This window comes from Tiliqua scincoides, chromosome 11, assembly GCF_035046505.1.
Source record: "Tiliqua scincoides isolate rTilSci1 chromosome 11, rTilSci1.hap2, whole genome shotgun sequence".
NCBI classification, from domain to species: domain Eukaryota; kingdom Metazoa; phylum Chordata; class Lepidosauria; order Squamata; family Scincidae; genus Tiliqua; species Tiliqua scincoides.
In genome coordinates, this window is record NC_089831.1 from 1,724,191 (window position 1) to 1,738,019 (window position 13,829).

General features: G+C 46.3%; 1 protein-coding gene across 1 annotated transcript in view; it reads left to right on the top strand.

The window, feature by feature from the left end:
• Positions 1-13,829, top strand: part of LOC136662359 (tetraspanin-15-like) — a 123,520-nt gene that overhangs the window by 52,866 nt on the left and 56,825 nt on the right. Inside the window, exons 3-4 of the mRNA XM_066639572.1 lie at positions 1,269-1,343; positions 10,278-10,373. Coding sequence (XP_066495669.1) covers positions 1,269-1,343; positions 10,278-10,373 — 171 coding nt within the window. The remainder of the gene's footprint in view (positions 1-1,268; positions 1,344-10,277; positions 10,374-13,829) is intronic.

The window sequence follows — 13,829 nt, forward strand, 5'->3', positions numbered from 1 at the left end:
GAGCTAGTTCTACTCTCAGTTGAAAACAAATGTGTTCTTTCTTCCACATGACAGCCCTTCAGGTATTTGAAGAGCACTATCATACCCCCTGTCAGCCTTCTCTTCTGCAGGCTAAACCTACCAAGTTCCCCTGACCTTCCCTTGTAGGGCTCCACTCCAGTTTGGCTGCATGGTGTATCTGCTTCCATAGGAGTTACTGAGTTTGTCTAGTCTAGTGAAAATGATAGTCATGAGTAAAGACTTACAGCCCAATCTTATGCTTGTTTACTCAGAAGTACGTCTCTTTGTACTCTGATCCCAAACCTCCACTGCCTTGTGGCTACATCCAGTTATGGAAAAGGCTTCAGGAGTCAACCTCGAGGCAAAATCCGGAGCCAGAGTCCCTGAGGCGGTTCATGGCTGAACACAGTCACGTTCTGGCAACTCCTGCGACGCCGCTGGAACCAACCGTATTGGCCTCTGCCTTTCCATTGGACCATTCCAGCTACGTGGAGAGGGGGGATTTGCTGCATGGGTAACAGCCTATCCTCCATACCTACTTTACCCAGGCTTTGCGCACTGGAGAGGACACTCTGTTCCAGAACCACCATTCAGAGCATGACACCATAGTCTTCCAAGACTAAAGGATGCCAACAATGTCTCTTTGTAGTACATAGGACTTGCTCTCAGGCAAGTGTGCACAGGATTGCAGCTTGAGGTTGCCGCAAGACTGCAAGGGTCATGTCCTGAGACAGTCAGTCATGCCTGAGTTCCACTGAAATTAACAATTAACTTTTTGTTAATTTCAGTGGAGGTTAGTCACGAATGACATTCATAGCATCCAACCCTCTGGTTGTGTGGGGCAAATGGAACACTGTAGCACTTGCACAGTATTCCTCCTCTCTCTGCTTACTGGCAGCAACTGGGCTCAGATTCTTGGCTGCCTCCCCCCAAATGTTGCCCTTGTGGTGCAGTCGTCTTCAGAGGCCCTTTTCCATCTGCTCAGCTGCCTTCTGAAATCAGGCCACTGGAAACGGAAGAGGCAGCCTTGTCAGTTGTGGTGCCCCACCTTGGAAACTAGATCCCTGGGGAAGCTTACCTGGTGCAAACTCTTATGTCTTTGGGCAACTTTTAATTCGCCTCCAGGTCTTTCAAAATCAGTCCCTTTATTCTTATGCAGGTTTCTTGCTTCTGTTGCTTTTAATTTTTAATTGCTGTTTTCAGTTTTTAAAAAATGACTTCTCTCTCTCTCCTCCCCTTCCCCCCCTTTTTTTTTCTCTTCTGCATAGTTCTTCTGGGTCCTCCTGGTGATCTTCCTGGTTGAGTTGCTGTTGCTGTTTGTCGAAATAATCTTTGAGAAGCAGGTGAGACTTGCGCACTTTGCCCTGATGAAGAATTACTGTGTGTGTCTGCACTTTTCGGAGAGAGTGTGAAGATGCTACAGACGGGGGTTGGACTAGATGACCTTTTATATCCCTTCCAACTCTATGATTCTATGGCTTGTTCAGGGGATTGTGAAGGGGTGGGCAGGCATGCTTTTGCCCGAGGTACTGTTGTTGCACCCAGACCTCTTAAGAGCCATGCGAGTCTGTGCTATGCCTAGACTTGCCCTTCCAAGTCTAAGAAGGGGCCTTAAAGATCATCAGGTCCAACCCCTTGCCAAATCAGGCTGTCCACAACTACAGCATCCCTGGGAGGTGACTATCCAGCCTCTGCTTTTAAGGACCACAAACAATGGAGAGTCTCCCACTTCCCAAGGCAGAACAGTTCCACAGCCAAAACAGTTCATGCTGTCAAGACGTTCTTGGCTGGCGTTGAAGTGCTGGTCTGTTTTCTCCCTGCTCTCTCTCCTTTCATTCTGAAATGCGTGTCTGCCCCATGAAATTGCAATGCCTGGAATTGTTTCAGCATCATTTAATAATGTCTGAGATGCCTAGACTGGATATGAGCTGGGGCTGCGGTAGAAATACTTGGGGATTCATAGTGCAGCGTCTGACACAATTTTGTTTTTTCAAAGTTAGAATGAACAGAAACAAGCTTCTAGCCCACAAGGAGGAAGCAATTGCAGAGCCAAGAAATCACAGAATGTTCTTGAATCAGGAAGCACTTTATGCTTGACAAGTTACATTTAGGGCGCAATCCTAACCCCTTATGTCAGAACTTTCCAGCACTGGCATAGCGGTGCCAAAGGGACATGTGCAGCTTCCTGCAGTTGGGTGTCACTCACGGAGGCCTCCTCAAAGTCAGGGAATGTTTGTTCCCTTACCTCACAGCTGCATTGCCTTTATGTCAGTGCTGGATTGCGCCCTTAATTGCTAAGTGCCCTGGAGTGAGTAAAGAAGCCAGGGCACTGCAACAAATGATTTTTGCGCAGTGTTCCTTGCAGCTCCAAGGAGAAGGCACGATCAACAAATTGGAAGGGCAAATGCAGCACAATGTTCCTCTGAGCTCTTTAAAGCCAACTGTGGCAACTAGGAGAGTTCTGTGGGTGCTCTATACATCCCAGGGAAAGACCCAGGGAGAGCCAGGATGGTGTTGTGGTATGGGAGTTGAACTTTGTCCTGGGAGAACCAGGTTCAAGTCCCCGCTCAGCCATGAAGCTTCTTGGGTGACCTTGGGCCAGTCACTGTGTCTTAGGGTGCAATCCTAACCCCTTATGTCAGTGCTTTCCAGCACTGACCTAAGGGCAAAGCAGCTCTGAGGTAAGGGAACAAGCATTCTTGTTGGGGGGCTCCCGTACTTTGAGGAGGCCTCTGTGAGTGCCCCCCAACTGCAGGATGCAGCACATGTCCCATTGGCACTGCTATGCCAGTGCTGGAAAGCTCTGACATAAGGAGTTAGGATGGCGCCCTTAGTCTCACCTACCTCACAGAGTTGTTATAGGGACAAAAGGAGGAGAGGAGCAATGTACACCACCTTGAGCTCCTTGAAGGAAGACTAGTACAAAAAAAGGAAAAATAAATAAAAATAAAATCAGGTGGGACTGTTAGTGGCAAGCACTGAAATTCTGTAAAAGAAAGAGAGCGCAACAGTTGCATTACTGAACAAGTAATCAGGTCATTTACCTGTATTGCAAATGTTAAATTGCTAGTATAAACTTGGATGAGCAATTGTGGAGGGAGTATATAGGGAGTATATATATATAGATTTACCCATTGGGGGAGGGGCAATATTTCATCACACATTCCATTTGTGTCACCTGCAAGCATCTGGAGGTATTTTAGTGCAGCAGTTCTCAAACTGCGGGTCTGTGGCCCACCAGTGGGTCATATTGTCCGGCCCACAGGTGTGCACATTTGGTTCCTGTCGCGTATGTGCAGTGTTGGGCAGAAATGGCTTAAACAACCTGCCACTTGGGGGGAGCACTGCTGCCCACCTACCACAGAAGCTTGAGTGGCAGGTAACATAAAACTTTCTTTTTTAGGTGGGTACCAATGCTAAAAAGTTTGAGAATCACCTTTTTCAAGTTGGTTCTGATGTCATTGATCATAACATGAGGAACACTTTTGCTACCAGCTTCTGTGTTCCACTTGCTTAGACTTGCTTCTTATGTTAATACTGGTAATTTAGATTCCTTTGGGCAAATTATGTGGCTGTCCCTGTGCTCTGTGTCTGTTGGGAGGTTGAGGCATTAAGGAAGCTGTCCCCACCAAAGAAGATTCCATAAGCCTGCAATCTCCCCCGCTCCTTTCTAGCTCTTAACCCAGGAGGCTGTGGCTAAAAGGATGGAACTTTCTGAGATTTTGCAGCTTCTACCAGTTTAAAAAAAAAATCCTAATAGCCTTTGCTCTATGATGCGGGAGAGAGATTTTTAATTAACTTCTCCTTTTTTGTCCAGAGGGGGGATTTGAGGGAGACTGCTCCAAGTACTATTTTTCTTTTAAATGGAAGACTTCCCTTTCAGCTAGTTTAAGGGCAACACAAAGCCTGCCCCAATTATCTCCCAATCTGAATGTAATGGGAGACTTCAAAGTGTAAGTGGAAAAAACTCAAGTGGCTGGTTGTCGGGGAGAGTGGATGGATTTAATGAGTGGTGGCACTTCTTGACCTGTATTTGTCACCCAGCAAAAACGGCAAGTTGGAATATGTCTCTGGAAGGAGGGCTGTTTATTGACTTGTGTAAAGAGATAATGGAATTTCTTGTTAACAGGCTTGAAGAAAGATAAATTAATGGTCAAGTAATTGGTTATGCCTATTGAAATGCAGGCAGCCTTGCAGAGATACAATAACATTACTAGATCCAGAATGTGTTGGGCACCATCCTCTGAATTCTCCCCCGCAATTTCTATTGAAATGAATGGAAATTTCACCAGGGTTTTGGAGTGTTCTTGTGCAGCTGCCATTCACTCCAGTGAGGCTTATACAGGAGAACTTGGGATTGTGCCCTTTTGCCTCCTTGATCTTGCCTTTTGCTGAGCAAAGAACGGGTTTTATGACCCTGGTGAGACCAAATGCTAAAAACCGTGGTTTCATGCTAAAAGAACAAGCTGTGGCAAAGGACATCAGAAGAGCCCCACTGGATCAGGCCAAAGGCCCTTTTAGTCCAGTTTCCTGTATCTTACACTGGCCCACCAGGTGCCTCAGAGGGAGAACATTAGGCAATAAGATACCTGCAACCTGTTGCCATTCCCTGGCATCTGGCTTTCTGAGGTAGCCTATTTCTAAAACCAGGAGGTTGCATGTCCCCATCAAGGTTTGTAACCTGTGATGGGCTTTTCCTCCAGAAATATGTCAAATCCCCTTTCAAAGGCCAGGCACTGTTACCACATCCTGTGGCAAGGAGTTCCACAGATTCATTACATGCTAGGTAAAGAAACATTTTCTTTTGTCTGTTTGGGTTCGCATGATCCCTTCCTGTCTCCTGTTTCTCCTGTGCATACTGTATGAGGAATTTAAAAGCTTCTAAGCTCAGGGTCTGTAGACGGGGCACACACTCTTCTGGTTGGGAAACTTCCCTTCCTGGTGGCAGCAACAACCACTCTTGTTGTGTTGTGAAGTTTCCAGTGGTGCTGAGAAGGACAAGTGCACAAATGGTCTGCTTTGCTTCTCTCCCCATGGAAGGGCACAGCAGTCTCATTCAGATCACTGGATGCCACACTGATGTGCAATGCGTTTTGGCAGAATGTTATGCCCTCCATCAACGGAGGACGGATGGCATGTGTGTGAACATGTTGGGGCTGTTTTTCTTCTTCTTCCTAGCTGGAGATTTGGCACTTGAAACACTCTGATAATTTAACCTCCAGGCCCCAGCTCTGTGACTGGGTTTTAAATAATGCAAATAAATCCAGCATTTCAAAGAACATTTACATTCTAATTGTGATTGGCAAATTAATTCTGATTGCACAAATTCTTGTAATGTGGGCCTTTTTATTCTCCAAGGGTTGACAACAGCAAAAGGGAAGAGGGGAGATGATTTTGCAGACAGTTAGTGAGCCATATGCGACTGGATCGGTGGACCACAATCCATGCAAAGGAACAGAGATGGGGGCATCCTGCGCCCTGATCATGTAGAGCAGGGAGAAGGTCAGTCCTCATTTTGTGGCAGGGCTTGGGTTGCACTGTGGTAGATAAATCTGGGTCTCTGACCCCAGTGGTTTAATAGCATCAAGGAAGCCATTTTCTGCCATGACTGCCCTTTGGTGACTCTCTCTGCCTTGGTGTTGCACACATGTAAAATAAGAGCATTAATTGCTGTGTGAACTAATGAGCTCCTCTCATCTGGGGTAAATTGGGGGGATTTAAAAAGGCAGCTAAGGGAGAACCTGGTCTAGACTTATTAAAATTATGCATGATGTTTGGGAGAGGGAGAGAGAATTTTTTCCTCTTGTTCTCTCTAGAGCCAGGAGACAGGATGTTTGCCTGTTTGCTTTCTTGGAGACCTTGATGAGGAGTGGAACCCTGAAGAAGGTTTCAAGCGGGGTGTTCTAGCTGTACCTGGAGATGCTGCCAGGAATGGGTTCTTAAGTTTGTCCCCCTGCAAATACCACAGAGCTGCAGCTGCATTCCCTAGCACAGAGGTTCCCAAAGTGTGCATCACAATGTCCTGGGGTGATGTGGGGCGTTTGCTGGGGCCTGGCAGGCCACCCACTGCCCCAGCAGTTAGACTCCAAAGGCTCAGTGGCAGGAGGCGGGCAGAGCTGACATACAAAATTATGCAGGGGATGGACAGAGTGCATAGAGAGATGCTCTTTCCCCTCTCTCATAACGCCAGAACCAGGGAACTGCTCAAATTGAGTGTTGGGAGAGTTAGGACAGACAGAAGAAAATATTTTTTTACCTAGCGTGTAATTAGTCTGTGGAACTCCTTGCCACAGAACATGGTGACGGCATGTCGCCTGGATGCCTTTGGACATTGGACAAATTTGTCCAAAAAGGTGATTGGACAAATTTCTGGAGGAGAAGTCCGTCACGGGTTGCAAGTCATGACAAGTATGTGCAAGCTCCTCATTTTAGGCTAGCACAGAATGCCAGATGCAGGGGAGGGCACCAGGACACACTGTGTCTTGCTATTGTGTGTACTCCCTGAGGCATTTGGTGGGCCGCTGTGAGATGCAGGAAGCTGGACTAGATGGGCCTATGGCCTGATCCAGTGGGGCTGTTCTTATGTTCTTAACTACAATTCCCAGGAGGCCTTGCAGGTCTCTTGTTATCTGGTGTGCTCCCTGGGGCATTTGGTGGGCCGCTGTGAGATACAGGAAGCTGGACTAGATGGGCCTATGGCCTGATCCAGTGGGGCTGTTCTTATGTTCTTAACGACAATTCCCAGGAAGCCTTGCAGGTCCCTTGTTATCTGGTGTGCTCCCTGGGGCATTTGGTGGGCCGCTGTGAGATACAGGAAGAGATACAGGTGGGCCTTTGGCCTGATCCAGTGGGGCTCTTCTTAGGTTCTAACCATGTGCTGTGAAAAGCCTTCTCACCTGCCCTGACCCTCTTACTGCTCAGGTCATTGCTGATGCGTTTCACATCACCACCACTCACTTCTGGATTCTGAGAGTGTCGTTGTTGTTGTTGGCAACCTTCAGTCTCAAGAGACTCTGGTATCGCGCTCTGAAAGGTGGTTCTGGAACAGCGTCTAGTGTGGCTGAAAAGGCCAATTCGGGAGTGTCACAGCCCCAGAAACCTTGGGAACCGCTGCCCTTGTGCCCCACAAAGCATAATTTAACCAAGTGTATCCTGCAGGGATATATATTTACTTCGGCAGAACCCAGAAAACAGAGACTGTTAGATCATCTGTGGGGGTGTGGGAGGGCCAGGGCTGCTTTATGTGTAGATAACCTCCCAGTGAACACTCATCCCTTTAGAACTGGGGGGGCGGAAATTGTTGGCTATTCAACAATAGTTAAGTGTGTGTGTGTGTGTGTGTGTGTGTGTGTGTGTGTGTGTGTGTGTGTGTGTAAGTTAACAATGGTGATTTTAAAGAATGAAACGGAATTGTCCACAACCTCAGATGTACAAGTGGCATTTGAATGCGTCAGAAATTCCTTGAACTAGTGGCGGATGCTTTTGTCCTTTGCCACCTCTGTCTTTTCCACTTTTGACGTGTCTTTGTTTTTTCTTTGGGCCTGTCTCCTGGCTCTTTCAGGTTCCTCTGCTTTTTATCCATTCTTTGCTCTTCGACTTAACTAACCTCTGTAATTTTCATGTCAGAATTAATTAGGTAAAAGAAGAGAGAGTGTGTGTATGTGGGTGAAAAACCAACAACCTATAAAAACAGTTTCCTTCCTTGATATTTCTTGACATGTTTATCTGCGGGGACTTTGTCAGGAGTTTGAACAGCAAAGGCTTTGGGGGCAGAGGGCCTCAGGGTTGATGCAAGCAACAGAAAACTTGCAGAAACCTCTCTAAATGCCTGTTAGATTCAATTACTGCTGGAACCTGTAAGCCTTGTTTGTGTCACTCTAGCCCCGAGGATATGTGCTGTAGGAATTATGGAAAATCTTGATTGTGCCCACCTGTTTCCCCCTTCCCTCCCCATCTTGCTAAACATGACTTAATTATGCAGGTAGCTATCAAAAGCTCTGTGGCTTTGTGCGTGTGTGTTTTCTAAGGGTGGATCAGCGTCATATTGGGGTTGCATGGCCCAAAATGTATGCTCTGAGCTTAAAGCATATGGGTGCATCAGGGGAAGCTTGAGATGGCTCATTCCAAGAGCAAGGGGCTGTTTTCTAACCAGATCAGGGGGAGTAAACGACAGTGTCTGTTTGCTGGGATGGAATATCACTGACTTGTAGAACTCCGTTTTTGGCCTTCGGCACACATCTCTGGGCCAAATGCAAGCATTTACTGAGGGGTGTCTCCAAGGATTGCCTCATTCCTGAAAACCATCCTCTTTCCTTGCCCCCCACCCCCATGGGACTGGGACTGGCGTTGTCAGTTGCTGTTGTCCCCAGCACCAAAGGTGAGAGTACTTGCATTTTGGGAGCAGCAGAGGTGAGTTCTGTGCAAGCACTGTTGGGTCAAAACCATCTGTCTAGCGATCTCTTGGACACTGATGTGTATCAGTGTCTTTGAATGACGGAGGGGGGGGCTGTTACCAGCCTCTAAACACAGAGCTGGCAGCTCTGGCGTGAGGAAGCGCAATCTACCCCCCAAAACTGTCCAGTACCGATCACTTCCCTAAAAGACTCAAAGGAAAAAGTGGAAGGTGCAGTTTGACAGCACCATAAATACCTGGTTTCAAGTCATTGCCCCTTCCCCACACCTGAGATTTCTTGAAGCTTCACCTGTGGGATGCAGCTCTGGCTGTCAATGTTCCCTGCCTGTAACCTGCTGCCCTTGTACCAGTTCTGTGATGCCACTTCTACAAGTTCCCTCCGTTCCTCCTTAAAATGTACCTCTTCTGTGAAGACTTTGACTCAGCATCCTAGTCTCTTCCTCTTTTATATCTAAACCTACTTTTTATTTTAAGGAGATTTTTAAAATCCCAGCCTGAACAATTTCAGGGTAGTTTGCAAGCATAAAAGCACTATGAACGGTCAGGGTGCCCTCCTCCCCACCAGACCCAGACTTACCTTGCAAGGGGGCCAAGGAGACACAAGGGGAAGGCAGCTTGGCCAGGCAAGAGGGAGAGCCGCCCAGCGCAGGCAAGTCTGCCTGACAACCTCCCACATTCCAAGCTTGTGGGGAGAGACCTGGGGACAGGGCACCTGTCCCTGACTGGAGCACCTGGTGTCAGGGAAAAGGTGGGAGGCCAGAAGAACCCGACCCAGTAAGAGATCAGGGAGGAGGGAGAGACAAGGGAGGTAACACCAGGAAGAGAGGCCCTGGGCGGAGTCCCTTTTATGCCTTCCCCAGTAAGGAAGGGGCGAGAAGGAAGCAGCCTATATGGATAGGAGGCCCATGATGAGGGCAGAAAGCCAGGACTGGAGAGGCAGAAGGCTGTGTCTCCAACAGCTCCTGCCTAGGACTCAGTCTCAAGGGCTATGTCAGGAAGGAGGACCAGGGTGACTTAACCCCCTCCCCCTGAGGCCTCCTGAAGGGCACCAAACAGGGACCATCCCCAAGCAGAAGCTGCCTTCTCCCCCAGCCTGCCAGACACCCCTACATGAACAATAAAATCAACAACAGCAGTTGTATGTAGAATGTCATTGTATGTAGAAGTGAAATAATCACACCACCTTTCCCATCCCTGCCTGCTTTTCCTTGAGCTGATTAGAGCTCAGGCTGCCCTTCTGAGCGTTGTACAGCACTGTAGATCTAGGTGTTGGCAGCATTCTGTAAAAGGAACTAACACTGGCTCAATTGCATTTTGGACTTGGCTGGATCAACTACAGCTGTCTGTGGGAGCTCTCCAAGGTACTGTAGTATTGACCCTGATTAATATGTGAGGTGGCTACCCCAGATTTTCTGCTTGCTGCTTCCTTCAGAGATGGTGTCTGGTTCTTTCATATTTCTGAAGCTGATGCTTTCATCCAAGGACCCCATGTTACATGGGGATTCATGAATAGATTTCCTGGTATCTTTTACTTTTGCTGAAAAATCATACAGAAACCTGTATGGCTAATGGCAGGCTTGGGGTATGTGATTTGAATCTGGGCTTAGTTCACCACTCCCCCAGCACTCTAGACCTGACCCAAATTCCCTCTCCCCAGGGCTGCTGTTCGCCAAAGAGAGACATTCATGGCTCTCTTACATCACAAATAGTCTGGTTTCAAGGATGGAAGGAGTTCTTGGCAGCACTGAATTGGTAGTTCTTGTCAAGGCAAATGGTGCCAATCTTGAGAAGCGGTAGCAAGAGTGGCTCACCTGGTTTTTGTGGTTGAGGAATAACTCACATGTGGAACTCTGCTCCTTTTCAGATGAATGCCGTCTTCCATTCCACCCTGCAGGACGGGATCAGGCACTATTACGATGACTTGGACTTCAAAAATATTTTGGATTTTGTCCAGCAAAAGGTTGGTTTTGTTTTTGGTTTTTTTCCTCCACTTTCTATATCTTTATTTATTATAACAAATAAAAAAAGAGACAAAAAAGAGAACGTACAATAGAATGAAAAGAAAATCAAACAACAACATTAGAAAATACATTAAAAGTACAGATTTAAAAAAAAAACCTAAAAGTGTAGCATAAGTGAAATTGAATATTCAAATTACTTACATCTTTATATTTTAATAATCTAAATTTCCACCCATATAAGCATTGTATCTCCAACAGCCCATTTCAAACTGTTTAATCCAGAATAAATTCTCTATCCCTTACAATCTAGTCTTCAAATCCACAACTCATTATTCACTCCTTCATGCAGAAAGTCAATACTTGGTTTCCAGTTCTTCATAAAGTTTTCTGTTGATTTATCTCTAAGCAAGGTCGTCAGTTTGTCCATAACCTTTGTCCACCAATCTTCTATTGACAGAGTGTCTGTAGTTTTCCAACATTGTGCATAAAGAATTCTAGCTGTACTTATCATACATAAAAAATTTTGAATCTTTTTTCCACACATTCATCTATCACACCCAGCAGAAAGACTTCAGATTTCATTTGCATATTTGTTCTTAAAATCAACTGCCTCTGTGCATGTACTGTACTGGGTATCTGTATCCAGTACTTTTTTGCTTTAATACAAGTCCACCACGTATGATAACAAGGTCCCTCCTGTTTTTTACATTTCCAACACCTGTTTGACAGAGCCCAATCCTATGCAAGTATCCTCAGAAGTAAGTCCAATTATAGTCCATGAGGCTTACTCCCAGGAAAGTGTGGATAGGATTGCAGCCATATTTTTCGTACATCTTCGCTAACTTACTTGGTGTCGTATACCATCTGTTTTTGTTTTATTTAAGATGTTATCTTCTCAGCATGCACGGGGAAGGGAATGCAACTGGGATGGGCAGAACAAGTTTACCAGTAACTCTGGAGTGAGTGTGCTGCTCTCCAGAGTGGATTCTCCAGAGTGAATTCTGAAGTGGAGCGGCACAAGGATGGAACTAGCAGCACAGCAGAGGCCTGGGGACATGTGCTCTCCCCACCCCACCTGTGGTGGGGCTCTTTGGTGGTAGCCTGTGGTTGTGAAACCCTTTGCGCAAGAAATATGCCAGATCCACTCTTTGAGTTATTTTTTTTAGGGGTCAATGAGACCCATCCCTTTTCCCCACAAGGTTTTGAACTATCGCTTATTGGGAGTTGTGATAGTTTTTAAAGTCATCTCTTGTTTTACAGTTACAGCCCCCCCCATATCCATGGGGATCCATTTTAGCCCCCCCTCCCCTACAGATACAGAAACTGCAAATACAAGGGAACCCTATCTCTGCAGCCTCCTGTTCCTATTAAAATTGTTTAGATGCTTACTGCTGTGAAAATATTTCTTCCTTTTACATGTTGCAGTATGCATGCAAGCTTATAGTGCAACCTGAAGCAAGGCTGCAGGCAGCCTGAATGCTTGAAAAGACTAGATTGAACGTTAAGAGCAATCAGGATGTTAACTGCTTCCTGTTAATGTTCAACCGAGTCTCTTCAAGCATTCAGGCTGCCTACAGCCTGCCTGCATGCGCTATAAGATTGTGTGCTTATAGGATCTTAAACATCTAAAGGACATTAATGGGCACAGGGGTGCATGGAGACCCCCTGGGTCCACAGATAACGGGGGACGGGACACCTGTATTGCACTTTAGATTGGTTTATTGTTTTTATCTTCAGTGTTTTTAAGGCAGCAAGTCAAAGCTGTATTGTGATTGCCTTTGAGAACTTCAGTGCAAGAAGTGGTTCTTCAATCCCTAAATAAAATAAATACAGGTATAATCTAATTATCCATGGATTTTCACCCCCAGGTTGATCTGAACAGGATGAGAGGAGCCCTTTAAATTAAAGGAAAAAAGTTGTTTAACAAGAGAGGGAAGCCGGCTGACAATCCCTCTCCAGGCACTTAGAACAGCTTAACTCCAAGGCAATCGACCCCTCCCTTCCCCAGCACATGAAAGAAAGATACAGTAATCACTTTGCATTCCTTTCCAGCACAGTGCTCTGCATGAGGGGGGGTGACTGGCTCAGAGTGAAGCCTTTCTAAGTGCCTTTGAGAGAGAATGATTGATGGATTGTCTGCCTAATGACTCTGTCTTACATTACAAAGGCTGTTTTTTAATCACCTAGCAAAGGGACTTTGTTTTTTAAATTGATTTGCTTTAATTCGATTTTTGCCATCCTCTTGAGTTCTGGGAACCCTTGCATATAGGAGACTCAACCTGTACTTGACTATATGGTTAAATTCTGGGCAAGATTCAGCAGCATTGAAGCTTTGGGAGGAGTGCCTGCTTTTTCTCTCCTTCATAAAGGCAGTTCAACCTATCAAGGACTTTGGGGGGGGGGGAATTCTCCAAATTAGCCTTGTCTGTGCTTTTTGCAGCTGCAGATTGTGACTGTGTTCAAAGATCCGCCTCTGGAGCTCAGCAAACATTATGCTTAATTTTTGCTCCTGGGTCTATCAAGCACCCTTTGAGCACAAGTAGAAGGCTGTGGTTTTCACCTACACTTTGGAAAGAGAAAGTACCGTTGAATGCTGGTGGATCTTGCAACTTTGGGATCAGTTTGGCTTAATAGAACTACTTTGATGGGGAATTAGAGGCACACTCAGCGGGGTTCCTGGGCTGTTTCTCCTTGAAAAGAGACACAATGTGAACGACAGCTGTGAACACTCCACCTCAGTTGGATTAGCTTAAGCAGCTGTTTAAACAACCTCCCAGTGAACTGCTTAAGAGGGCTGGGAAATGCAGCATGATGATGTCTTATTGGGTGTTGAATATCCTGAGACTTGGAGCAGGAAAGAACCTGTATATTTTTTAGACTGCTTTTCGGAGATCATTTTACAAAAAATTGATGAGAATCACAGTCATAAACACTCTTTAAAGACCCTATCTATAAACAGTTCAATAGGAACATTGAAACCAATTTAGCACAGTCTTGACTGTGCTAAATTGGTTTCAATGTTCCTTGTCAAATAAAAGCATATTTAGCTTCCTCCTAGTAATGGCCAGTGTGGGAGCTGGATGGGTCTCTCTGGGAAGGGAAAGTAGCAGGGGGGCCACTACTGAAAGCCTCTGCCTCTTGTGCCCGCCAAGCAGGTTTCTGTTAGTGGCAGACAAGAGAGCAGGGCTGTCCGAAGCAGATTTCAGGGGCCGGGTAGGCTGACAAGAGAGAATGTGATCCTTCAGGTGACTCGGTCCCAGATTAAAGCCAGCCCCAGCACTTTGAATTGGGCTTGGATGGTGCAAAATAGGTGTGTGATGCTCCAACAAATGGGGGAGGGGGTTGCTCAGTGATCAAGCAGATGTTTTGCATGTAAGAAGTTTCAATTGCAGACCTTGGCAGCAACTCCAGGTAGGGCTGGGAAAGACCTCTCACTGCCTGGAACCCCAGGGAGC